The sequence below is a fragment of the Trichosurus vulpecula genome, chromosome 1, assembly GCF_011100635.1.
Source record: "Trichosurus vulpecula isolate mTriVul1 chromosome 1, mTriVul1.pri, whole genome shotgun sequence".
Taxonomy (NCBI): Eukaryota; Metazoa; Chordata; class Mammalia; order Diprotodontia; family Phalangeridae; genus Trichosurus; species Trichosurus vulpecula.
Window position 1 is genome coordinate 95,185,712 of NC_050573.1, and position 27,906 is coordinate 95,213,617.

General features: G+C 38.3%; 1 protein-coding gene across 1 annotated transcript in view; it reads left to right on the plus strand.

The window, feature by feature from the left end:
* The window catches only part of FAM135B (family with sequence similarity 135 member B), a 231,562-nt gene extending 207,452 nt beyond the window's left edge, over positions 1-24,110 (plus strand). The window contains exons 13-19 of the mRNA XM_036741454.1: positions 7,142-7,308; positions 9,221-9,312; positions 16,390-16,487; positions 16,747-16,898; positions 18,063-18,173; positions 20,341-20,454; positions 23,267-24,110. Coding sequence (XP_036597349.1) covers positions 7,142-7,308; positions 9,221-9,312; positions 16,390-16,487; positions 16,747-16,898; positions 18,063-18,173; positions 20,341-20,454; positions 23,267-23,472 — 940 coding nt within the window. The 3' untranslated portion in view covers positions 23,473-24,110. The remainder of the gene's footprint in view (positions 1-7,141; positions 7,309-9,220; positions 9,313-16,389; positions 16,488-16,746; positions 16,899-18,062; positions 18,174-20,340; positions 20,455-23,266) is intronic.
* The last annotated feature ends 3,796 nt before the right edge of the window (positions 24,111-27,906 follow it).

Below are 27,906 nucleotides of genomic sequence, written 5' to 3' on the forward strand. Positions count from 1 at the left end.
CTTTTCTGAAAATACCCGTGCTATCCATTGCTTCTGCTTTCTCATTATTCTTCAGATCTCCATAATCTGGTTTCCTTTTTCTAGCATTATACTAACGCCATCCTCAGAGCAGCCACTGTGACTTCTTTTTCATCAACTCCAATAGAATTGTCTCTGTCTTCTTCCACCCTGACTTTTTCCCTGCATTTGATACTATTGACTGATCTTCAAATTGTCAACAGCAGTACCTAATTCTGAGGCACAATTTTCTCTGCTTTGCCTCATTTTCTCTATATTCTTTACTGGTTTTTCCTCCTTTTCTCCACTCCCCAAAGTTCATGTTCCTCAGCATCCAATCCTTCATGCTTTTTTGGAGGTAGCTGGTAGTGCAATGGATATAATTCTGAGGATGGAGTCAGGAAGATGAGTTTAAAACCAGCCTTAGACTATAATTAGTTGTGTGATACTAGGCAAGTCACTTAATGGCATGTTGCCTCAGTTTCCTAAAATATAAGATGTAGATAATAGTAACACCTACTTCACAAAATGGTTGTGAGAATGAAATGAGATAATATTTGTTTAAAAAACAATAGCACTTAGCACAGTGCTTGGCACATAGTGGTTGCTAAATAAATGTTTATTCCCCTTTCCTTTCTAAACTCTCTCCTCCAGTAATCGCATTCAATTCCATAGCTACGATATTGACTCCCTCTGGATAAAGATCAGATCTGTAGCTACAGTTCTAACTGACTTTTTTTTACTATGTTCCACTACAACAGGACAAACTGTCAACTAGCTATCAGCCCCTACCCCTAGATGTCCAACTAGCACTCAAAATTCAACAATACCAGAATGAAATGTATGATCTTTTAAAAAAAAACATTTAGTATTTTCCTCCATTTACATATAAAAACAATTTTTAACATTTGCTTTTCAAATTTTGAGTTCCAAATTATCTCCCCCCTCCCCCATCATTGAAAAGGCAAGTGATTTGGTATAGGTTATACATGTGTAGTCATGCAAAACATTTCCATATTTGTCATGTTGTGAAAGAAAATATAGCTCTCCCCCCAAAAACTCTCAAGAAAAAATAAAGAAATTAAGAAAAGTATGCTTCAATCTGTATTCAGACACCATCAGTTCTTTCTCTGGGGATGGGCAGCATTTTTCACCATAAGTCCTTCACAGTTGTGTTGGATAATTGTATTGCTAGAATGGCTAAATCATTCACAGCTGATCATCTTAATAATATTGCTGTTACTTTGTATACAGTACATTTCAATTTGCATCAGCTCACATAATTCTTTCCAGGCTTTTCTGAGTGCATGCTGCTCATTATTTCTTAGAGCACAATACTATTCCATCATAATCACATACCACAATTTGTTCAGCCATTCCCCAGCTGATGGATACTCCCTCAATTTCCTATTCTTTGCCCCCAGAAAATTGCTGCTATAAATATTTTTGTATATACAGGTACTTTCTGTGTTGTTGCTATGTTTTAATCTCTTTTTGGGATACAGTCTTATTATTGCTAGGTAAAAGGATATGCGGCTCTTTGGGCATGGTTCCAAATTGCTCTACAGAATGGTTGAATCAGTTCACAACTCCACCAACAGTATATTAATGTCTCATTTTTCCCCACATCATCTCCAACATTCATCATTTTTTTCTATACTATTAGCCATTCTAATAGGTATGAGATAGTACCTCAGAAATGTTTTATTATGCATTTCACCAAACAATAGTGAGTCAGAGCATCTTTTCAAATGGCTACAGATAATTTTGATCACTTCATCTGAAAATTGTTCATATATTTTGATCATTTATCAATTGGAGAATGGCTCTTATTTTTATAAATTTGAGTTAGTTCTCTATATGTTTGAGAACTAAGGTCTTTATCTAAGAAACGTGCTTCATTTTTTTTCACAGTTACTATTGCAAACTTTATCTCCTTCCATCTTATGTGCCACCCCCTTTATTCTATTCTCTCTTTCCTTTCACCCTGGTTTTCCTCAAAATTGTTTTGCTTCTGACTACTGCCATCCCAATCTGGCTTCTCTTCTATCACTACCACTCCCTTCTTTTATCCCCTTCCCCTCCTACTTTCCTATAGGGCAAGATAGATTTCTCTACCCAATTGTGTGTGTATGTTATTTCCTCTTTGAGCCAATTCTGATGAGAATTTTCACTTTCCCTTACCTCCCCCCTCTTCCCTTCCACTGTAAAAGATTTTTCTTGCCTCTTTTATGTGAGATAATTTACCCTATTCTACTTCTCCCTTTCCCTTTCTCCCAGTACATTCTTCTTTCTCCCTTTAATTTTATTTTTTTAGCTATCATCCCTTCATATTCAACTCATACCCGTGCCTTTTGTCTATATGTACTCCTTCCAACTGCCCTAATAATGAGAAAATTCTTATGACTTAAAGGTATCATCTTCCCATGTAAAACTGTAAATAGTTTGACCTTATTAAGTCCCTTTTGATTTTCCTTTGCCTTTTTGTGCTTCTCTTGAGTCTTGTATTTGAAAGTAAATTTTTTCTATTCATTGATTATGTCAAATTGAAATGTTTTTGTACAAAAAAAGCCAATACAACAAAAATTAGGAGGGAAGCAGAAAATTGGGAGAAAATCTTTGCAACTAGTATCTCTGATAAAGGCCTCATATGTAAAATATACAGGGAACTGAGCCAAATATATAGGAATACAAGCCATTGCCCTATTGAGAAATGGTCAAAGGATATGAACAGGCAGTTTTCAGAGGAAGAAATTAAAGCTATCTATAGGCATATGAAAAAATGCTCTGGATCACTACTGATTAGAGAAATGCAAATCAAAACAACTCTTAGATACCGCATCTCTCCTGTCAGATTGGCTAAAATAACAAAGCAGGAGAATGATAAATGCTGGAAAGGATGTGGGGAAATTGGAACATTGTTGCATTGTTGGTGGAGTTGTGAGCTGATCCAGCCATTTTGGAGAGCAGTCTGGAACTATGCCCAAAGGGCTATAGAAATGTTCATACGCTTTGACCCAGCAATACCACTTCTAGGGTTGTATCCCAAACAAATCACACAAGAGGGAAAGGGACCCATATGTACAAAAATATTTATAGCGGCTCTCTTTGTGGTAGCCAAGAATTGGAAATCAAAGGGATGCCCATCCATTGGGGAATGGCTGAACAAGCTGTAGTATATGAAGGTGATGGAATACTATTGTGCCATAAGAAATGGGGATGATGCAGACTTTGTAACAACCTGGAAAAACCTACACGACATAATGCTGAGTGAGCAGAGCAGAGCCAGGAGAAGGTTGTGCACAGCCACAGATATATGGATTCCATGAGGACCAACCCTGACATACTTCACTCTTCTCAGCAACCTAAGTGCAAGGACAACTCCAGGGGACTCATGATGGAGAATGCTATCTTCATCCAGAGAAAGAACTATGAAGTTTGAATACAGATTGAGGCGCACTACATGCTCGCTTTTTTTGCTTCTCTTTTGTTTTTGTTTTAGGGTTGTTTTTTTTTTTGGTTCTGTTTCTTCTTTCTCATGATTCATTCCATTGGTCATAATTCTTCTCCACAACTTGACTAGTGTATAAATTAATTCAATGCGAAGTTACACATGGTAGTTATATGAGATTCTGTGCCGTCTTGGGAAGGGAGGGGGGAGGGAGTGGAGAAAATCTGGAACTCAAAATTATGTAGAACTGTGTGTGGTAAACTAAAAATAAATAAATTAACTAAAAATTTTTTTTTCTATTCAGTTCTGGTCTTTTTATCAAGAATGCTTGAAAGTCTTCTGTTTCATTGTATGTACATTTTTCCTCACTATTATTATACTCAATTTTTCTGGGTAGGTGATTCTTGGTTGTAATTTTAGCTTCTTTGCCCTGTGGAATATCATATTTCAAGCCCTCCTGTCTTTAATGTAGACAAGCTACTAAATCCTGTGTTATTCTGACTGTGGCTCCACAATACTTGAGTTGTTTCATTTTGGCTGCTTGCAATATTCTCTCCTTGACCTGAAAGCTCTGGAATTTTGCTATAATATTCCTGGGAGTTTTCTTTTAGGATCTCTTTCAGGAGGTCCTATACATTATACATCACATATGATCAAATCACTCATTTGCTCAAAAACCTTCACAAGCAATCCCAGCTAGTACTGGGATAACAGAGCAGTTTTCCTTGATAATTTCTTAAAAGATGATGTCAAGGCTCTTTTATGTTCATGGTTTTCAGTTCGTCCAATATCTTCAAATTTTCTCTCCTGGATCCATTTTCCAGGTCAGTTGTTTTTCCAATGAGATATTTCATATTGTCTTCTATTTTTTTTTTCATTCTTTCATTGTTGTTTTATTTTTTCTTCCATTTTCTTCCATTTTCACAATTCTAATTTTTAAGGAACTATTTTCCTCAGTGAGCTTTTGTATCTTTTTTTTTTCCATTTGTCCAATCCTACTTTGTAAGGAGTTTTTCTTTTTTCATTTGTCCAGTGTTGCTTTTTGATATTTTCTCCTCCTGATTGGGTTTTTGTACCTCTTTTGCCATTTGCCCAAGCCTGTTTTTTAAGTATTATTTTCTTCAGTATGTTTTTGCGTCTCTTTTATCAAGCTGTTGACTCATTTTTCATGATTTTCTTCCATTGCTCTTATTTTTCGTCCCAATTTTCCTCTACCTCTTACATAATTTTCAAGATCCTTTTTGAGCTCTTTCATGGACTGAGACCAATTCATATTTTTCTTGGAGGCTTTCAATGTAAGAACTTCGACTTTGTTCTCTTCTTCTGAGTGTATGTTTTGCTCTTCCTTGTCACCATATAACTTTCAATGGTCAGAATTTTTTTCTGTTATTTGCTCATTTTGTCAACTTATTTCTTGACATTTAAGTCTTTGTTAAAGTAGGGCTCTGCTTCCAGGGTGGATGGCACACTGTCCCAAGCTTCATGGGTTTTGTGCAGCTGTTTTCAGTTATACTTCTAAGGACCTGTAAGTTTTCAGTTCTTCCCAGTAGGTTTGATCTAAGGAAAGGTGTTTTTACTACTCTTCTGGCCAGTGCTCTAGTCTGTGAGCTACCACAAGCACTCTTTTCTGCCCTGGAACTGTGAGGAGGGTTCCTGTTTCACTGGGGGCACAAGTTCTGGTCTGCTAGTGCTGATCCTTGCCCTGGAACTGCCGCCCAAGGCTGCAACCAGGATCCAAGTATGGGCAAAGCAACAGGGTCCTGCCTCACTGCTAGCAAAGAGACCCCTAGAATCTCCTTCTCACCAGTTGTTGGAATCCCTTACCATTTGTGGGCTGAGAGCTCCAGAAACAGCTGTTGCTGCTGCTATTGCTTATTGAGTGGTTCCTAAGACCTGCTCCTGATTTGCTGAGGCTGACTCAGTGCTGGCACAGTCTGCTCTGGACTATGCTCCAATCTCACCCAGTGGCAACAGACCTTTCCTGCTGACCTAAGTTGTCTTTTGCTGGAATATTTTTTCCCTCATCCTTTTGTGGGTTCTCCTGTTCCAGGAACTTTTATGGTATTATTTAAAGATGTTTGGAGGGGTTCAGAGGAGATGTCAAGAGAGTTTCTTCCTTTTCTCTGCCATTTTGGCTCTGCCCCCATCAAATGTATTATCTTTTCATCAAAACCTGCTCCTCCTCTGACCTCCCCATTTATCAAGTTAACAGCACTGTTCGCCTCATCTCCCAAATTTGATGTTTTTCTTAAGTCCCCCTTTGCCTTCATTTTTGACATGTAATCAATTTCTGAGTGCTATCCTTCCATATCTGAAATATCTATGGAATGTGTCATCTCTTCACTTCTCTCTTGAGCTAACCTAGTATGTGAACTTTCATTGCCACTAGTCAAAACTATTCCATCAGTTCCTCTATTCCCGTCCATCCTTTACATATTGCCAGATTAATTTTCTGCACACTCATTATTGATATTCTTCTCAAAATTGTTTTTTTGATTCCCTGTTACCTGTAGGATGAAACAGGTACTTCTTAGGTAGCCCTTTAATCATTTCTTAAATCTGGTGCCATGTTACCTTTCTACAATTCTATAGTCATCTCATAGTTTCCCCACACATCCTCTATACTCCAGTCAAACTGGACCATTCGCCATTACCCCACATCCCTCAAACTTTACTGTCTATGTGCCTTTATTCACACTATTTCCACTGAGTAAATTACCCTACTCTCTAACTTCACCTATTGAAATACTACCCTTCCTTTACTGTTTAGCTCAAATGTTTATCTTATCCAAAATGTGTTCCTTAATTTTTCCTCCTTTAATCAGTAATGATCTTTCAGTAACAATGTAATGATGACCTTTTCCTCCTTAGAGTATTTATATATGTATAGAAATAAGTAGATATATATATATATATATAATACACACACACACTTACATGTTTGTGTACACATATATACATATATACACATACATATATATACACATACATATCTATTCAGACTATTGTATATACACAACACACGTGTGTACATACATGTGCATACATATGCATATACATGCACACACGTGTGTATATACATACATATAAATATGCACCTTATGCCTTTTGAAGAGTAGGACATGGACAGAAAGGAACAGATTTTTGATTTCATTGGTTGAGAAAATTTTAAGTAATGAAATTCCCTTTACCAAGAAATATCTGTAATTTATGGTCTTAGTGGATTGCCTGGGCACACTGTGAGGTTATGTGATTTTCCAGGTTCATAGTCAGTACTTGGACCTCAGTCTTCCTTATTCTGAAGCTCTCTCCACTCTGTAATAGTGACTATCATATGGCCTTGGTGCATATTATTTTGTATTATATATGTTTTTACATGTCATACCTTCCAACTAGATTGTAAACTCCAGGCTTTATTTCTTCAGAATCCAGCTTAAGGCTACATATATGGTAATTATGTGATTGTTCCTTATTGAATTGGGCTTTGGTTGAGAGAAAGACTTCACATTACATTGTTTCCCTCTTTCTTTTCATACAAAAGACATACTTCATCCCCCCCCCCCTGCACTCCCACCCCACCCTCAATATGCTCCTTAACAGAGGTTCATTTCTTCTATGTTATATCCAACCCATATTTTCCAATTTAACTCCACACATACAGCTTGGCTTATGATTAATTAATATATTCTCCAGTTTTTATCAGGCCAAAGAGAAATTTAAGAAAGAGCTGAAGAATGAAGAGTATCTGTACAGTGACTTGTCTGTACTAGCTTCTGACTTGCCATATTTTCCACCAGAGGAAGAGGAAGAGAACTTGGAAGATGGGATTCATCTGGTTATCTGTGTCCATGGGTTGGATGGTAAGTCTGAACAAAATTCCTTGTTATAGTTCTTAATGAGCACAATCCAGATTAAGTTAGAGATTTATAATTTATAAAGCATTTTCCTCAAAACTACCACATAAACTAGGTAAAATGAGTATTATTTGTTAGTAGCATTTTACAGGGGAGGAAACTGTGGCCCTGAGAGGCAAGCTATTTGTCCCAATGTCACACAGCTAATTAGTGTTAAGAGTTGGGACCAGATTTTTCTTCACCCCGAGTCTTTCCAGGATCCAGTACTGCCTCCTGCCTAAGTACTATAGACACCCAAGGACATGAATATGAAGGAAACTCCAAGCATGAAAACCAGAGGTTAGGCAATAGGTGAAGTGGCAACCAATGATTAGCTTGAGAAAAGTTTTCTTCAATTGGGAAAAGGAAGATTCAAAGATAATTTTCTCCTGGCTCACTTAATGATTTTTATAATGTGGCTTTGGCAAAATCATACTGTTTCTCTGGGCTTCATTTTATGTTCATAAAATTAAGAGTCAGGAACTAACTCTCTCCTTATCTCCTGTTCTTCCTTTCTCTGTCTCCTGTGTCTGTTTCTGTCTCTTCCTCTGCCTCCCTCCTCTATATTGCCCACTTCTTCTCCCTTCTAGTCTCTTCCTCTCCCTTCCCCTCCCCTCCTCTCCCCTCCTCTCCTCTCCTCTCCTCATCTCTCTCCTCTCTCCTCACCTCCCCTTCTCCCCTTTCTCCCCCCCTCCCCTTCTCTCCTCTCCCCTCCCCTCCCCTTCTCCCCTCTCCCCTCATTTCCTCTCCTCTCCCTTCATATCCGTCTCTCTCTCTGTCTCACTCTTTGTCTTTGTTTTACTGAATCTCTATATTATCTGTCTCTGACTGTCTCTGTCTCTCTGTATCTCTTTGTTCCTTTTTCTTTCTGTCTCTCTATATCTACCTCCCTCTTATCTGTCTTTATCTGTGTGTGTCTCCCTCCTTTCATCTCTCTATCTGCTTTCTCTTTTGAAAGACTGGGTCTCCCTATTTTATCCAGGTTGGAAGTGTAGAGCCTGCTCTCAGAGTCAGTGGCACTCTGATAAGCATTGGAATGTGGACCTATTCAGTTTCAATCCTGGGCTCCTTTGTTTTTCCCTAGGCAACCTGGTGGCCTCCTACCACCCTCTGCCCTCCTGGAGAATCACCATATGAATGCTGAACTTTTTTGCAGACACCAGGTCAGCTTAGCCCTACTGCAGCAAAAAACGCTAGATCTTGAGATTCCCCCAGCCTTAGGAGAATCCCAGTAATAGGGATTATAGATATTATAGATATGCTCCATTAAGACCATTAGAACTTATACAATTCTATGAATGTTCTGGGACATTTTCAACAACCTCTTCAGACCCTGGGAGCAAATGAAAACTAAGCTCAAATCAAATACAGAAATTTTGAGTTCTGGAGCCTCAGTTTCCAAATCTGTAAATAGTGATAACACTTGCGCTAAGCTGGAAACTGAGGTGCTCAGGAGAGAACACTGGGTGAATTGTCAAGGGCTGTTGCTGTTGTCATGGCCAGGAAGAGACAATGAGTCACACAGTCCTCCTAGTCGGACAGCAGAATACCCCATTGGCCCAGAACGGCTTAGAGGAATAATAACAATTTCTAGCATTTTATAGCACTTTGCACATTCATATTCAGCAAAGGTATTAAATACTTTTAGTAAGTTTGAGGGAGATAACAAAGGAAAATAGTGTCAAAACCAGGAAGAAGGAGTGAGTATGAGAACATTCTTAAGTACTTGTTGTTTCTGTGTAGTCATTTTTCAGGTGCCTTATGTGTTTGATGAATAGACCCTTATTCTTTAAAATTGAAACAACAGTAAAGGAAACCAACTTGCCTTTCTTTTTGGGGGAATTTATTTATGGGAGCTGGGGACATATATCCTTTCCAGGTAACAGCGCAGACCTCCGCCTGGTAAAGACATTTATTGAACTGGGCCTTCCTGGAGGAAAGTTGGACTTCTTGATGTCTGAGAGGAATCAGGTAGGATGTTCAGATTGATGAGATGATAAAGAGAATGCTTAGTCAATCTTTCAATTAGGCAGCAAGAGTTTGTTAAGAGCTTACCTGTCAGGCACCGTGCTAAGTTCTGGGGGTACAAAGAAAGTCAAAAGTGAATCCCAGCCCTCAAGACTCTCAGAGTTTAATGGGGAGGCAACATGCAAACAAATTTACACAAACAAAATATAGACAGGGTAAATTGGAGGTAATATAAGCAATTTACAACTAACATTTCTGTAGCGTTTTAAGATAGAGAAACTTCATATTTTCCTTCATGTCAGTATTTTTTTATATTTTTTTATTCATTTTTTCCTTTTTTAAATTTTATTTAATTTATTTAATCTATTTAGTTTTTAGCATTGATTTTCACAAGAGTTTGAATTACGAATTTTCTCCCCATTTCTACCCTGCTGCCCACTCCAAGATGGCCTTTATTCTGGTTGCCCCGTTCTCCAGTCAGCCCTCCCTTCTGTCACCCCACTCCCTTCCCCTCCCCCTTTCCCTTCTTCTCTTGTAGGGCAAGATAAATTTCTATGCCCCATTGCCTATGTATCTTATTTCCTAGCTGCATGCAAAAACTTTTTTTTATTGTTTTTGAACATCTGTTTTTAAAACTTTGAGTTCCAAATTCTCTCCCCTCTTCCCTCCCTGCCCACCCTCCCTAAGAAGGCAAGCAATTAAACATAGGCCACGTGTGTATCATTATGTAAAATCCTTCCACAGTACTCATGTTGTAAAAGATTAACTATGTTTTGCTCCTTCCTAACCTATCCCCCTTTATTGAATTTTCTCCCTTGACCCTGTCCCTTTTCTAAAGTGTTTGTTTTTGATTACCTCCTCCCCCTGTCTGCCCTCCCTTCCATCATCACCCTTTTTTTATCTTCTTCCTCCTTCTTTCCTGTGGGGTAAGATACCCAATTGAGTGTATATGGTATTCCCTCCTCAAGTCAAATCCAATTAGAGCAAGATTTACTCATTCCTCCTCACCTGCCCCCTCTTCCCTTCCTACAGAACCAGTTTTTCTTGCCACTTTTATGCAAGATAACTTACCCCATTCTATCTCCCCCTTTCTCCCTCTCTCAATACATTTCTCTCTTGTCCCTTAATTTGATTTTATTTTTTTAGATATCATCCCTTCATATTCAACTCACCCTGTGCCCTCTGTCTATATATGTGTATATATACATATATATACATATATGTATATATATACACACCTACATATATACATACATAGACGCACACATGTGTGTATATATATATTTATATATATACATACATACACACATATGTATATATATATGCATATTCCTTTCAGCTACTATGATACTGAGGTCTCATGAATCATACACATCATCTTTCCATGTAGGAATGTAAACAAAACAGTTCAACTTTAGTAAGTCTCTTATGATTTTTCTTTCTTATTTTCTTTTTCATGCTGCTATTGATTCTTGTGTTTGACAGTCAAATTTTCTATTCAGCTCTGGTCTTTTCACTGAGAAAGCTTGAAAGTCCTCTATTTTATTGAAAATCCATATTTTGCCTTGAAGAATAATACTCAGATTTGCTGGGTAGGTGATTCTAGGTTTTAATCCTAGCTCCATTGACCTCTGGAATACTGTATTCCAAGCCCTTCGGTCCCTTAATGTGGAAGCTGCTAGATTCTGTATTATCCTGAATGTTTTTCCACAATACTCAAATTGTTTCTTTCTGGCTGCTTGCAATATTTTCTCCTTGATCTGGGAGCTCTGGAATTTGGTGACAACATTCCTAAGGGTTTTCTTTTTGGGATCTTTTTGAGGAGGCGATTGGTGGATTCTTTCAATTGCTATTTTACCCTCTGGCTCTAGAATATCAGGGCATTTCTCCTTGATAATTTCTTGAAAGATGATATCTAGGCTCTTTTTTTGATCATGGCTTTCACGTAGTCCAATAATTTTTGAATTATCTCTCCTGGATGTATTTTCTAAGTCAGTGGTTTTTCCAATGAGATATTTCACATTGTCTTCCACTTTTTCATTCCTTTGGTTCTGATTTATAATACCTTGATTTCTCATAAAGTCACTAGCTTCCACTTGCTCCAATCTAATTTTTAAGGTAGTATTTTCTTCAGTGGTCTTTTGGACCTCCTTTTCTATTTGGCTAATTCAGCCTTTCAAGGCATTCTTCTCCTCATTGGCTTTTTGGAGCTCCTTTGCCATTTGAGTTAGTCTATTTTTTAAGGTGTTGTTTTCTTCAATATTTTTTCAGTATTTTTTGGGTCTCCTTTAGCAAGTCATTGACTTGTTTTTCATGGTTTTCTCCCATCACTCTCATTTCTCTTCCCAATTTTTCCTCTACTTTTCTAACTTGCTTTTCCAAATCCTTTTTGAGCTCTTCCATGGCCTGAAACCAGTTCATGTTTTTCTTGGAGGCTTTTGTTGTAGGCTCTTTGACTTTGTTGACTTCTTCTGGCTGTATGTTTTGGTCTTCTTTGTCACCAAAGAAAGATTCCAAGGTCTGAGACTGAGTCTGAGTGTGTTTTCACTGCCTAGCCATATTCCCAGCCAACTTACTTGACCCTTGAATTTTTTGTTGGGGTATGACTGCTTGTAGAGCAAAGAGTACTTTGTTCCAAGCATGAGGAGATGCACCGTTGATTTCAGAGCTATTTCTGTACAGCCAGCTCTGCCACACCAGTACTCCTCCTTCCCAAGAATCGCCAACCCGGACCTGACACAAATCTTAAGCAGGCTGTGCCCTCCTGCTCTGATCCGCCATTTAATTCCTCCCAACATGTGGGCCTAGGGCCTGAAGCAACTGCAGCTGTTGTTCTGTAGCTGCACCACCCCTGCTGCCCCTGGTGCGGTGGCCGAACAGTGAACTCTTTTCACTCTGTCCCCTGCAACTTTTCCCACTAACCTTCTCTGTTGTCTTTGGTGTTTGTGGGTTGAGAAGTCTGGTAACTGCCACAGCTCACTGATTCAGGGTGCTAGGGCTTTTTCCGCCAGGATCCCATTCTGGTTGGTTCTGCCGTGACCCACACTGAGCTCTGCTCCCCTCTGCTCCATGCGTGATAGGTCTCATCCAGTGACCATCCAGGCTGTCCTGGGCTGGATCCCTGCTTCCCTCTGCTATTTTGTGGGTTCTACAGCTCTGGAATTTGTTCAGAGCCATTTTTATAGGTTTTTGGAGGGACCTGGCAGGGAGCTCACACAAGTTTCTGCTTTCCAGCCACCATCTTGGCCCTTTGTGTCAGTCGTGAGAGAAAGTAGGAGAAATATTCTGCCCATTTTATAAATTAGGAATGTCAAGGACCTGAGGCTTTTGGATATGGAATGTTTCATTAGCAGTGTATTCAAATGAGGCACCAGAAAGCTGAACATATCAGTCAGAAACATTTATTAAGTGCTTATTATTTACCAGGCACTGTGCTAAGCACTTGGGGATACAAAGAAAACAAAAGTCAGTCCCTTCTCTAATGACCCTCACCATCTAATGGGAGAGAAAACATGCAAATAACTATGTATGACCATGCTCTATACACCATACCTGGGAAATAATCACCAGATGGAAGACACTAGAATTAAGAAAGATCATTAATGTTGTAGCTTGTGCATCACAGGTTAATTCCCTTTGGTCCTGCGGGTGTGTTGGGTCTCTGTACTGACTCCATCTGCAGAACTTGGTAGATATGTCTGCTGGCAACACCCAGTGGCCATTGTCTTCTATTTTTTTCATTCTTTTGGTTTTATTGTTTCTTGATTGCTCATAGTCATTAACTTCCATTTGCTCAATTCCAATTTTTTAAGGACCATGTCTTAAACCCAATTCACTCTGGCTCTCATTGATTGACCAATAATAGGTCCCACTCCAGGACCTACTTAGTTGGCCCTCGTGGCTCAGAGTGAATGTAAATAGTAATTGTTTCTGTTTTGGCCAGAAGCTCTGAGGGTCTTCACCTCTCAAATTGATTCTTTTTGGGGGGCGGGGATTTAGGTAAAAGGGGCTCATTTCTTACCTGGCCTTAATCACTGAGTAGGCATTGCCTCAATCAAACTGAGAACTCAGAAAACCTTAGCTTAAGGAGGCCAAGGTCTCTCAGTGCATCTGGGGCCATCTCCATTTATCCTGATCTGTATCTGGCCACTGGACCCAGATGGCTCCGGAGGAGAGAGTGAGGCCGGTGACTCTACACAGCCCTCCCTCACTTAAATCAAATTTACTTGCAAGTCATGGCATCACCTTCCTGTAGTAGTCCTCTTCAAGAACAAAGGACAAACAATAGCAACAGTTAAGTGCTTACTGTGTGGCAGGATAGAAGACAATCCCTTTTTCGAGGAGGTCAGAATCCAATGGAGATAACATGGAACAACTATATACAAACAAGCATTGAATAGTATAAACAAAATAGTCAACAGATGATAAAAAGTCAACTGATGAAAAAGAAAAGTTTCCTGTAGAAGGTGGGATATTATCTGGGACTTGAAGGAAGCCAGGAAAACTAGGAAGCAGAGACAAATCAATCAAAAAACATTTATTAAGTGCCTACTATGTTTCAGGCACTTTAATAATTACTGGGTATACAGAAAGAGGCAAAAGACAGACTCCGCCCTCAAGGAGCTTACAGTCTAACAAGGAGACAACATGCAAACAAATATATACAAAGCAAGATATATCAGGATAAATAGGAAATAATTACAATAGGGAAAGGACTAGAATTAAAAGAGAGGTGGGAGAGCATTCCATGCTTGAAGGACAGTCAGTGAAAATGCCCAGAGCTAAAAGATGGAGTGTTTGGTTCAAGGAACAGCAAGGAAGCCAGTATCACTGGCTTGCAATAAGTGTGTGTGTGTGTGTGTGTGTGTGTGTGTGTGTGTGGCAGGGGTGGGGGGGGAGGAGAGATGCAAGGAGTGATGGTTTAAGGTGTAAGAAGATTGTAAGGGCAGGAATTAAGGCTAAATATTCCTATTCCCTTCAGTTCTTAAATGTCATTAACTACAGGTTCATCACCATTATATGTATTGATGAATGAGATGATAACCTGCAAGCACTAGCTGATGGAGAATACATTTAGGGGAAAATAGGAGTAGTGTCATGACCATTATCTTTACATATATGCAAGGCTGTAATGTGGGAAAGGACTAGACTATTTTCTGCTTGGCATAAGACAACAGAACTAGTAGCAGTAGAAAGGCAAAGTGTCAGATTTAGCCTTGATACGGGGTGGGGGTGGTGAATAACAAATATAATGGGCTGTTTAAGAAGGTAATGTGTCTCCCCTGACTAGAGAGCTTCATATAGAAGCCAAATGTCCATTTGAGGAGGGTTTTTGTTCAGGAATGGTTCAGACCCAACCTTGAGGCCTCTTCCAACTCTGAGATTCCGTGATTCTATTATCCCCCAGCAGAAACCTTATAAATTACATCTGTCTCCTTCATCTGTTCATCTTGAAGAGTGCTGAGTGAATTGTCCCTAGTGGGGAATCCTCTGAGTGGGCCGACATTAGCAAGGCATGTTGACTCATGAAAGCATTCGTTGCTAGAGGTATATTTTCCAACAGTGTCTGCATCAGTACTTGATGATAATTTCTCGCATATCTACTTAGGTCGGAAATTGATTCTGATTCCCATTAGAGCAAGAAACCCACATCTTTAAACAAGATGATTAACCGCTGATTCTGGAAGTTAAACAATTATTTCATTCTGCCACAAATGTCAGTAACTTTGCATAAGCTTAAAAAGAAAAAATGTTGTAACACCTTGGTGTGGAAAGAGCATCAGAGAACTTGAGTTCAAATCTGGGTCTGCCTATGTGATCTTGGGCAAATTATGTATATTCTCTTTCCTCATCTCTAATATGAAGAGACTGAGCTAAGTGATCAGAGAATCACAGAATCTCAGAATGGAACCTCCTTACCGGCTTCTCACATTCAAATATGGGCTCTTCCATATAATGTCCAACCAGCAATTATCTAGTCTTTACTTGAAGACATCTAGTGAGGCAGAGCCATGAACTACTAGGGAATCTCATTTTTTTGGATAGCACATAAATTATATAGTATACATACATACATACATACACATATATATATATATATATATCTAGATAGATAGATAGATATGTATATATATATGTGTGTATGTATGTATATATGTATATACATATATTTCTTTTTTGATATCACTGTTGTTTTGCAATGACTCCTCCCCCTTACTCCCATATAACCCAGCCATTATAAAAAACAAGGATAGTTGAGCAAAACAGAGGAGCATATTGGTCATGTCTGAATGCATATGCCCAACTCTACACCTCCATTGCACCAGTTCTCTAATGGAAAGCAAGAGGCATGTTTTATTTGGTCTCATTTCTATGGCCTCAGCTGTTTTCCAATTTCCCTCCCCAGACATGTAGAACAGAGGGACAGGGAAATGTGTGTCTATCTAATATACACATGCACACACACACACACACACACACACACACACACACACACACACACATATATATATATATTTATATGTAAAAAGGAAACATATAAAAACACACACCTATTCTACATGTGTATGTATATACATGTGTATATATATACACACACACACACAGATACATATCCCCTTCCCCCACTTTAAATCAAGCCTATAGTTGAATCTTCGTAATTTCTAATTATGGCTTTTTTTGTCCCTTTCAACGAAAAAACAAATTTAATCATGCTTTCAGTGGACAACCCCTCAAATACTCGGAAGGATATCTCCTATCTCTCACACTGCACCTACATCTCTTCTCCAGTAAAATGACTCCAGTCCACTCATACCCCTATGAAGCAGGGAATATAAATATGATTATGTCCACTTTCCCATTTTAGAGATGAAGCACTTGAGTCTCATAGAGGTGGCACAACTTGGCCAGGATCATAAAGGTTGTAAGTGATAGAGAAGTAGATTTTCCTACCTCCATTCTAGAACCCTACCCATAACATACCATGATGTGGTTGTACAATCACAAAAGAAATTTATGGTCTGCAGTTCTGGTTCATTGTTGTACCTTCATAAGTCCCCCCTTTGTTTTCTCTTCTTTCAGAGTGACACTTTTGCTGACTTCGACACAATGACAGACCGATTACTAGATGAGATCATTCAGCATATCCAGTTGTATAATCTGTCCATTTCTCGAATCAGGTAAAAACACTCCAGGTGAAGAAGTGAGAAAAAGATAACTTAGACAGCATTTATTTTTTGCTGCTTGTTGGACAGCCTGAGAGGGGATGATACTTAAATGCTTATTTATTGAACAAGATTCCATTCAACATTTACTAAGCATCTACTATGTTCATGGCACTGTGATAGGTGCTAAGCATGCATGGGTAGATGTAACACATACCACACCCTAAGGAGAGCACAGTCTAATGGACTCATATCCTTTGGTTTTTCCAAATAGCTTCATTGGCCATTCCCTTGGCAACATTATCATCCGATCAGTATTGACGCGGCCTCGTTTTCGGTATTACCTCAACAAGCTACATACCTTTCTCTCTCTCTCTGGGCCGCACTTGGGGACACTGTACAACAACAGTACTCTTGTTAGTACAGGTAAGCCTTTACTGAGCCATATCCCTTTTCAATTCAATACTGACTCCATCTCCTGTCTGTTAGGGCCTGCCAATTTTCCTGTTCCCTTGAAATAGACTTCCTAAGCACATAGTCACTTCCATGTGCCATGGTGGGATATTAGAGGAAGACTTGGACTTGGTCTGAATTAATTTCCTGCTTAGAATTCTTAATAAACAAACAAATAAGCAAATGGGTAAATAATGAATAAAATAATAGATGGCATTCATTTAGGCCTTTAAGGTTTACAAAGCTCTTTACAATCAGTGTCTTATTTGATCTTCACAACAGCCTTGGAGGTAGGTGCTATTATCATCTCCATTTTACAGATGAGGGAATAAGTGTCATCACCATGGACAAGTATTTAAAACTGCTAAGACCTCCCTCCTCCCCAATTTCTTCATCTATAAAATGGATATGATAATATGTGTACTACTTGCCATTGAGGATTGTTGCTTGGAAGGGGCTTTGAAATTCTTTTAAAAATGCTATAGATATCTGAGGGTGTTCCCCTTTTCTCCATCTTTAAAATATAAAGAACACCTCTTATATCCTTTCACAATTGCTATAATACCTAGTATTTGTATGACATTATAATGTCTGCAAAGTCCTTTCAAATATTTTTATTTGATTTTTTATCACATTTACTATCTTATTGGATCCCTGTAAAAGGATTTGGGGGTAGATATTGCAGCTTCACATCTAAGTAAATCAAACTCTTGAGAGGTTAGAAGATTCGGCCAAGGTTGGGGAGAGCTCACTGCCAGCCAGAAAACCTGTGTTCAAAGCCACCTTAGACATTTATTCGCAAATTCAAAGTCAAAAGAACACTAGTTCCACAATCAGAGGAGTTGATATAAAAATCTTACCTTTGAAATTTATTACTTCTCTGTCCTTACATATCCCTACACTTAGCCATTCTGTACCTCAGTTCCCTCATTTTTAGAAAGAGAAGGTGAGGCTAATGGTCAAAGGTCCCTCCCAACTCTCAATTTATGAACCTAGCAAGCTTTACATTTTCCTTCAACTCCTGCAATAACCTCTGAACATAAGTGGTATTTCCAGTGTCCCTCACCCCTTATGTTGTTAGTACGACCATGGAGAATGCAAAGAAATAGATTCTTGACCATGTCTCTGTTTTACTAGGTTTGTGGCTAATGCAAAAGCTGAAGAAATCTGGGTCCCTTTTACAGCTGACCTTCAGGGACAACACAGATTTGCGCAAATGTTTCCTGTACCAACTGAGCCAAAAGACAGGTGGTCTAGCTGTTATACATGTCTGGGGAGAGGAATTAGAAGGAAGCCGAGGCCATGGAAATGAAACCAAATGAAACATGCCTCTTGCTTCTCATTAGAGAAATGATGGAATAGACATATGGAAATTCACATATGACCAATGTGGTCATTTGTTTTGCTTGATCATCCTTATTTCTTATGCAGTCTGGGATATGTGGGAGTAAAGGAGAGGAGTCAATGAAAAAAGGTAGTGATATTAAAAAAAGAAAAAAAATTATAAATCATAAAAACAAGAAAAAGTAAATAAAAGGAAGTGGTTCTAATGGTTCAATTAATTAAAAAAAATGAATGAATGAAAGAGCATTTAATAAAGGAACAAGAATTTAAGTGCCTGCTATGTTTTAGGCATTGTGCTAAACACTTTACAAAAATCTCATTTAACAAGTACTTGCTAAGTACTAACGATAAAAATAAACAAGAGCTTATATTCCAATAGAGTCACACACACACACACACACACACACACACACACACACACACAGAGGAGTGGTAGACAGAGTAAACAAGTGATAAACTAATGTTTGGTTTGGGAAGTCCCCGGGGTGGTGAGTAGATCCATAGGGAAATTTCTTGACATGCCATTTGCAGTAGCAATGGGGATATTAAATTGATTACATTTCCAGAGCTGGAAAGTGTATATGTGTTGGGGTGAGGATATGGGATCCCCGTATGATGACAAGTAAGAATGCAGGAAGAAAATGGCTGGAATGGAGTGCAAAGCAAGGCTACAGTTGGCAGATAGCAAGGTCCCCAGATGGAGAGTTCCATAGTTGAGATGTTTAAGTTCTGATGCATGAAGTCTCTGTTTGAGAGGATATAGTGGCATTCAAGAATAACTGGCGAAGAGATGGCCATAGTGGAAATGGCCAGGACTGAACTATCTTGTTAGAAAGTGGAATGACAGAAAAAATTAACTACTATCCAATATAAAGTCTCCCATGAAGTCTTCCTTAATTCTGCTCCTCGATAATTATAAACCCCAGGCCTCACAAAACCAATTGTTGTGTTGTACCTCTCAATTTTTTTTTATTTATCAAGTTTAATTTTATATGAGCCATCTAAGACAGCTAGTAAATATTATTCTAGGCCTGGAGTCAGAAAGCCCAAATCTGACCTTAGACACTTTCTACCTGTGTGACCCTGCACAATTCTCTTAATCTTTGTCTTAGCTTCCTCATCTGTAAAATGGGGATAATAATAGCACCTATCTCCCAGGGTTGCTGTGAGTATCAAATGAGGTTTTATAAATAGCACTTATCACTGTGCCTGGCAAATAGTAGATGCAGTAGTTTTGGCATTAGATTAGAGTAGTTATTTACATCAGTATCTTTGTTCCTGTACTACCTTTAAACTGAACATGGTAATGACCACAACTTAGTAGGAGTATCCTCTTAATACATACATACACACATGTATATTTGTGTGTATATATATATGCATACACACACACACATACACACACACACACATATATATATATATATGTATATATATATATATATGTATATACCCATACATATATACATATCTATTTGTATCCTACTACCTGAAACAATATATACTATGCAATAGACATTCAGTAGCTGCTTTTGAAATTGAATTTGGTCCCTTGGGTCATATTCTAGCATAACACAGAAATCAACACTCTAGAAAACACACTTTTCAAAAGTGCAATGGGTACAGGAATTCTGAAAGACACAAGAGGTGTTGTTCTCCCTTCTTTCTGTTCTGCCATAGGAATACAAGAAAGCTCTTCAGAGCAGGACAGTGTGTGAGGATACAAAATGGGCCCTGATATTTGGGGACTGCTCCTCTGATAGTGGACATAGCTGACCCCTCAGGCCTCTGTGTACCTTCCCCCTCATTATACTGTGAATAACTCAGGGACCACTGAAGACTTTTTTCCATAAAGTCCAAAGACTTTAGGAGAAAAGTGTGATAATAACATCGCACAAACTCTCCAGGTTACAATTCTGCCTTTGTCGTGATGTAGAGGCATTAGATTCTTAGATGAACAACAAGCATTTAATAATGCCTACTCTGTTTTTACAATCCAGAAAATGAACAGTATGTGAAATTTTTATTCTTTCTTTGTTAAAAAAAATATAATTTCTCCCCTTTGTTCTAGGCCTTCAGTATTTTAAAAATGTTGTGTTGGTCGCTTCTCCTCAAGACCGGTATGTGCCATTTCACTCAGCAAGAATTGAAATGTGTAAAATGGCCCTCAAGGACAGGCATACAGGTAGGTCACATCCTACAGTATTGTCAGGCCTTGCTTGTTTTGGGTATGCTAAATAAAAATAATTTCAGTTTTTTGTCCTGGAACCTCCAGCTGACAACACAAATAAAGGTAACAAATGAGGAACTTTCACAACAGATATATAAAATAGGCAACTTTATCCACTAATGCTCTCAGTTTTTATTTGATTAAAATATAAGCTGCATTTAGCATTTATATAAACATCTCTGAATTACTGAATGCCAAAAATCTCCAGAGGATCAAGTTTGCAGATGGATCAAAGAATAATGAAAAATGGCATGAGGGTGGTCTAATCTGCAACAAACAAGGTTCCATCAACCATAGAAGAAAGCATTTATTAAGTGCCTACTATGGGTTAAGCACTGTGCCAGCCATTGGAATACAAATGCACAGAATACACAATCCCCACTTGCAATGAGCTGACTTTCTAATATTGACTTGCATTTAAGACATATGAGCAGAGAAGAAAAAAAGTGACCAGCTATGTTATAAGAAAGAATAACTATTGAACCGTCTGAGTGTTATACTGATGTCCACAAAATAGTGGGAAAACCAAGGAAAGACCGTAGTCATGTTGGATAAAAGACTCTTAGACAAGAATCTTGTGAAATGACTAAGTGTGACAGAATAAACATGTATTAGTTAGATCGCTGGTCCATTTGAGTGTTGAAATATAGATATGGGATTATCAGTTTATACAATATAATCCCTTCATTTTACAGATGACAAAACCATGGCAACAGGAAGTCTAGGTTAATTAGAGGAAGATCTGGAATTTGAATTCAGATTCTTTAATTTCAAGTTCAGTGTATTTCTACTACATTAGGTTATCTCTCAGTGAGATGCATCTTCAGCAGTAATATAGAATTTTGCTTTATAAGCTCCTTTCTTAGGAAATGACAAATGGACCAGTGAACCAAAGTCCTCTCCTTTAAATCAATACTCCTTACCATTTTGAATCTGGCCATTGACTTGTTCCACTACAACTTTTAAAGGAGTCTAGCATAATTCTGGACACGTAGTAGATGCTTTATGAATGCTTGGTGGTTGGATTACAGATTGATTGAAGGAGTGGGCCCATTGTGTCTGAATTCAATGTGTCTAGGATACTAGAATAAGGACTGCATACTTTTATAGTACTTTTCTTGATAAGATAATTTCATATTAATTTACCCATTTGATCCTTCAAAACAAACTTACTTAGTAAGGAAAGCATTACTCAAATGTATTTAGAATTTCATTAATGTGGATATTGCATTTAGTAATGCAGATTGCAACCCATCCAGTTCTTGACATCATATGAGTCTCTTGTCCATGTTCCCTGATGATTTTCACCACTGAGAGACCACCCATCAGGCTAGCTGTCTATCTCCTATACTATGTTGCCTCTTTTATTCTCTTATCCTAGGCTAAGGTTTTGCTCTATCATGTTTGACTAGCTGTTCACTCTACTTTCTCGAAACATAATGGCAGCTAATCAGATTCCCAATGGCTATCCCTTTTAGTGCCCAGACAGAATTTAATAGAGATATGTGAAGTGTGTGATGTAGTAGGAGAAGCAGTAATCTTGAAGTCAAAATGCTTGGGTTCAAGTCCTGGTTCCTGAGTTCAATCCTATGTGAATTTAAAAAAAAAAAAGGTCTTTACTTCTCTAAGCTTGAGCTTCCTTCATTTCTAAAATAATCATAACTCTACTTTACCATCCTTATAAAAATGTTGTGTTGGTCACTTCTCCTCAAGACTGGTATGTGCCATTTCACTCAGCAAGAATTGAAATGTGTAAAATGGCCCTCAAGGACAGGCATATAGGTAGGTCACATCCTACAGTATTGTCAGGCCTTGCTTGTTTTGGGTCCAAGAGTATATTAAATAAAAATGATTTCAGTTGTTTGTCCTGGAACCTCCAGCTGACAACACAAATAAAGGTAACAAATGAGGAACTTTCACAACAGATATATAAAATAGGCAACTTTATCCACTAATGCTCTCAGTTTTTTATTTGCTTAAAATATAAGCTGCATTTAGCATTTATATAAACATCTGTGAATTACTGAATGCCAAAAATCTCCATTCAAGGTAGGGTACTTGTGAGTAATGTACTTTGTAAGAGAAGCGAGCAGAACTAGTAGAACATTGTTAACATTATAAAAGCAATATTGTAAAGATACTCAATTGTGAAAGACTAAGCCACTCCGATAAATACAATGATCCACAACAATGACAAAGGAGTCATGATGAGAAATGCTATCCACCCCCACAGAGAGAACTGATGCATTCTGAGTATAGATTGAAGCATATTATTTTCTTTATTTTTTCCCCTCAATGTGGCTAATGTGAAAATATTTTGTCTGACTTCATATGTATCATATTTCTTGCCACATCTATGCATGGCAGATGAGGCAAAAAGGAGATATTTTGGAACTAAAAATAAAAATCAAAAAAATCTTAACAATTTAAAAATGTTTAAAAAGAAACATACTTTGTAGAACTTACAATTCTAGAGCAGGGGATGTAAACTACAAATACATACATACTATCTATATATTTGGTAACTATAATTTAATATGATTTCCTTTGCAATCTTGTCTATTTCCTGGTGCATTAAAAAAAAATTCATTCAATAGTTGTGTAGGTCAAAGGGGTCCAGTACGCACAAAGTTTTAAGAGTCCCTGTTCATGAGTTAATGATTTCACCTCATTTGGAAATTGACAGAAGGACTTTTAGTCCAAGCAGAAAATTATTAAGCAGTTACTGCTATATTGTCAGTGACCTCTTTTTCTACCCAATTTTCAGGCCCGGTTTATGTTGAGATGATCAACAACCTTCTCCAACCTCTGATTGAGGCCAAGGATTGCACTGTAATTCGACACAACGTGTTCCACGCTCTGCCCAACACTGCCAATGCCCTGATCGGCCGAGCTGCCCACATAGCTGTGCTGGACTCTGAACTGTTCCTGGAGAAATTTTTCCTGGTCACAGGACTCAACTATTTCAAATAATGGCTTTAGAGGAAACAATTAGGGCCCTAGGTAATACCCCAAAAAGCAACCACTGCACTTTTTTCAGTATCATCCAGACCCTTAGCTGAAACATACAGCTTTTTAGACTAGGGAGGCCCATGCTAAACATTCAAACAGGAGCCCCATTTGCAACATTTCAGGTGGAAAGTGAAAAGGAGAAGGCCATATGGGAATGGTTAGAGATATTGAAGCTGCTCCTATGCCCGTTTAGGAAAGCCAAGCAAAACATCATTTACCAAGTTATAGGTTGTCATTTGCCTGGTGACCTGAAGTCTCATTCCAGATACTTCACAGGAACAAGAAGAAAAATAAACAAGTGTCCGGAGAGAGGTGATGGGACCAGTCTCATAATCTTAATAGCGTAGAACAATGGCTTCCTTCCCTGTTCAACTCGATTTCTCCAAAGTGTTACCAGCTTGAGTGTTTGTTGGTTGATACAAGTTCATAGAAACATTTCAGAACTCAGGTTAAAACCTCTTTTTGTGTGTGTAGAACTGAAGATTATTTATGTGCAAAGAATCCTTTATAAATTCTTTTGTGCCATCTCTGTTTAAAAAAAATGTGATTTCCATTCCATCATTCCTTTTCATATGTGGTTAAAGGGGTATTCTTCAAAAACCTTTTTTTTGGTGGGGAATGGGAACATGAGAGAGGGAGGGAGTAAGGTAGCTCATCATTGATCCTAGGTATCCTGAAAATGAAAATACCCATGAAGAGTATGTTAGGCCAGTTGGTCCAGGTAACTTTTTTCTGGCTCCCTACTTAAATTGCTGGCCTAAATGATACTTTTGTCATTGGTAATATTTACATCTTTGTTTTCAGTCAGGGGTATGTACTTATGAAAAATTAGAATCCCTATACTCAAGGTAGAGTCTACTATACATGAATTTGATGGCACTATTGGAATCATCCAAAGAAATGCCAACTTACCACCTAATATACTGGGGAGAATTAAAAAAAAAGTAAGATCATTAAAATGGCCAATTGTTCCTCCTTCATAAAGAAGCAAAGGCATGCAAATTGAGGGATGAAGAATTGAAATCCTAACGCAGTTACAATGAGCATACCCTAAAGTATAATCTTCTTCAGAAAAGTGCTGAAAACTCAGATGACAACAGACAAGGAGTTGGCAAAGGGACAAGATGAGTTCATAGGAGGCAGAGCAATGTACTGGGTATCAGGAGACCCAGATTCAAGTCCGAGTTCTACCATTTATTAGGTGGATGATTATAGGCAAGTCACTCAACCTCTATGAGCTTTAACTTCCTCATCTTTCAAATAAGGACTTTTGACTAGAATGATTCTAAACTACTTTCCAGTTCCAAAAGACTTTGAGGACAGTGGTCATTTCAATGAGAAAGGAAATTTCAAGCATTGTTGGTTTGGTCTTTCTCCCAGCAAAGAACTAAGAATACTGAATGCTGGCTCAATGTGTGGCTTTAAAATTGAATCTAGTGGAAGTGATTTAAAAGCCCAAGACAGGATATTTCTTATGGAAACCTATGGAGATCAAAGGCTTCATGCTCTTACCCTGAAAGAATCTCAGTCATTAAAAGTGGAAACACTCGTTCAAGAAAATTCTGTGAGACTAGGCTCCAAGTGCCTATGCTACAAAACTCTGAGACATTGTTTTAGCTTAGAGATGATTCTGCCCTCTGACTTGTGTTCCATTAATCCCGTAGTAGTGAGTTATTACCAAAAAGTAAATCATAGAATCATAGGATGTTAGAGTTTGAAGTAACAGTAGAAAATAGAATGTTGAAGCTAAAAAGGACCTTAGTACGTAGATTGTTACAGATTAAAGGGTCCTTATAACTTAGAATGTTGAAATATATATTTATAAAATGTCACAGCTGAAAAAAAAAACTTCAGAAGCATGTGTTCCAGTCCTTTGATTTGAGAGATGAAGAAATTGAGGCCTAGTAAGGGTTAAGTGACTCATCCAAGTATGCACAGATAGTAAGTGCTAGAGCCAGAACTGGAGCCAAGTTCCATCAAATCAGCTCCTGGTTCCATATTGTCAGAAGGTCTAAAGTTGATAACAAGCAATCATCTCCCTCGTGATAATGTACAATATATGGCTCTCATTCTTTTTAGAAGAAAATTATATCTATGAGGCCCTGTGGAGTTATACATCTCTCTGAATGTCCAGCACTATGGATTTTATGATGCATGTTCACCCCAGGAAAAAGGATCACACTTTATAATAATGTCCCCATCTTGGCCAAATACATCCTTTCCCATGAACACATCAGTCTTGCCATTGCATGTCTATGAACCTGTCTGTGATATGTGTCAATGTGTGATCATTTGAAGGCCCTCAGAGCCATTGGCTATAAAGCCAAGATGAATCCAACAAGTATTGTCCATTTAAATAACCAGATTTTTAAAAAAATCCAATGTGCTGCCTAAACCAACTGATAAAAATACTGGCAATAATAAATAGTTCAGCAATGCAAATGATTTGAGATCCCCCAGTGCCTCTTTTTCACTGGGGTAACTGTCTTTGCTGTAAAGACATTGTTATTGTGAAGCCCAACTGATTTATGAGTATGTATTACAGTCATGTAGCAAACACATGCTAATCTTACAAATAAGAGTGTGTGCATTGTTAGACTTCTAGGAACTCCAGGTAGGCTCATTTGGAAAGACTTTGTCATATACATAATAAAGATTTTATATTCACACACACACAGATATATACTCACACACCAACACGTATGCTCATATACTTATTTGTATAAATATATAAATGTATCTATGTTATACATATACAGACATGTGTATGTATATATTCTAATTTGATAAAAAAAATGGGAAATGCCCTGGATTTGGAGCAAGACTGATTTTGAATCTTGATCCTACTGATTATGACCATCAGCAGAACAGATTCAGAAAATCAATTCACCTCTCTAGGCCTCTGTTTCCTCAACTGTAATATGGCAGAGAAAACTTAAGTAGGGCTTAATGTTACTGTCAACACTAAATCTCATGATTTTATGCAATATATGTTGATTCAAAGTAAGACTGTCCATGAATATGGGCCCTATCTTTAAAATGAGATCCCTTGAAAAGGTGGGAGGGGAGAGCATTTGTGTGTGTGTGTGTGTGTGTGTTTCAACAATCTGGCTAGCAGCTTCTGTGGGGGTGTAAGATCCACCCACAGGCAGCACCCAGAAAGTTGCCAACAGCACAGATTCTTTTGATCTGCCTTAATAAGGAAAGCAAGGTTAAAGAGGTTGACAAGCTTACTTTAATTCAGCACACAAATATCATTCACTTAGTTCAGGGCAAAAAGCCAGCACACTGAACCTCAGAGCAAAATACAAACAAATCACAAACATCAACAGACAGATCCAATACAATTCAGTTACCAACATCTAGGTTCAGCCCGGGAGCTCAGAACAAGGGCTGCCCCACAGTCATGCGCACCACCACTGCTACAGCAAAGAGCTCCAAAGAACAGACAGCCAACCCCTGGTTTTTATATCTTTTTCAGCATCAGGGGTGAGTCACACATGCAACTCACCCACATGACCTAAAATCGTCACAAAGAGGCGGACTTAAACCCACGTGGTCTAAAAGCCTCAGTTCTCCCAGACATGTAAACTAGGTCCTCCCTGGAGTTAGCCACACCTTGGGCCCCACCTTAGTTGCCAATCCACACCCACTAAGGTTTTAGGCCTAATAGGGGTTTGGGCCTGGGGCTTAGCACCTAGTAAGGCTCAACTAAACTACTCAAAGGGAACAAAAGCCAAACTATTCAAGGGCCCCTGTTGAACTAAGTGCTAAGGAGCCCATTTTGCTTACCAACACAGTGTGTGTGTGTGTGTGTGTGAGAGAGAGAGAGAGAGAGAGAGAGAGAGAGAGAGAGAGATGAGCATCTTGTTAGAAAACTAACCTTGACTGTGGGCTATCCTAAAGTTTTATGCCATCCATTTTGAGGGAAAAGTATGACCTATATTTTATATTTGATCTTTTAGCTGTGTGTAAATATGTATATAGGTGTGTATACAGATATATAGATATATTTATATATCTATATTTATCTATCTTTCTATCTATATATATATAACAGAGACTGGGAAACTAAGAGAGATAGAAATAAACCCATACTCTCAGTTTAGAAAATGTATGAACCAAATATCTGCCAAGATAAGGGTCTAGTTTCTTCTTTACAAAGGTGGTATATCATAGTGCAGCTGAATTTGTAGTCAGAAAGACCTAGGTTCAAGGCTAGCCCTTGTCACTATATACAAGTCAACTTAATCTCTCAATGATCTAGAATTTGAACTTAGAGATGAGTATATGTGTACATATATATATATATATATATATATATATACACACACATATACACACACTTCTGTGTGTGTGCGTGTGGAGAGAATGGGGGTGGGGGTGGGGATCTTT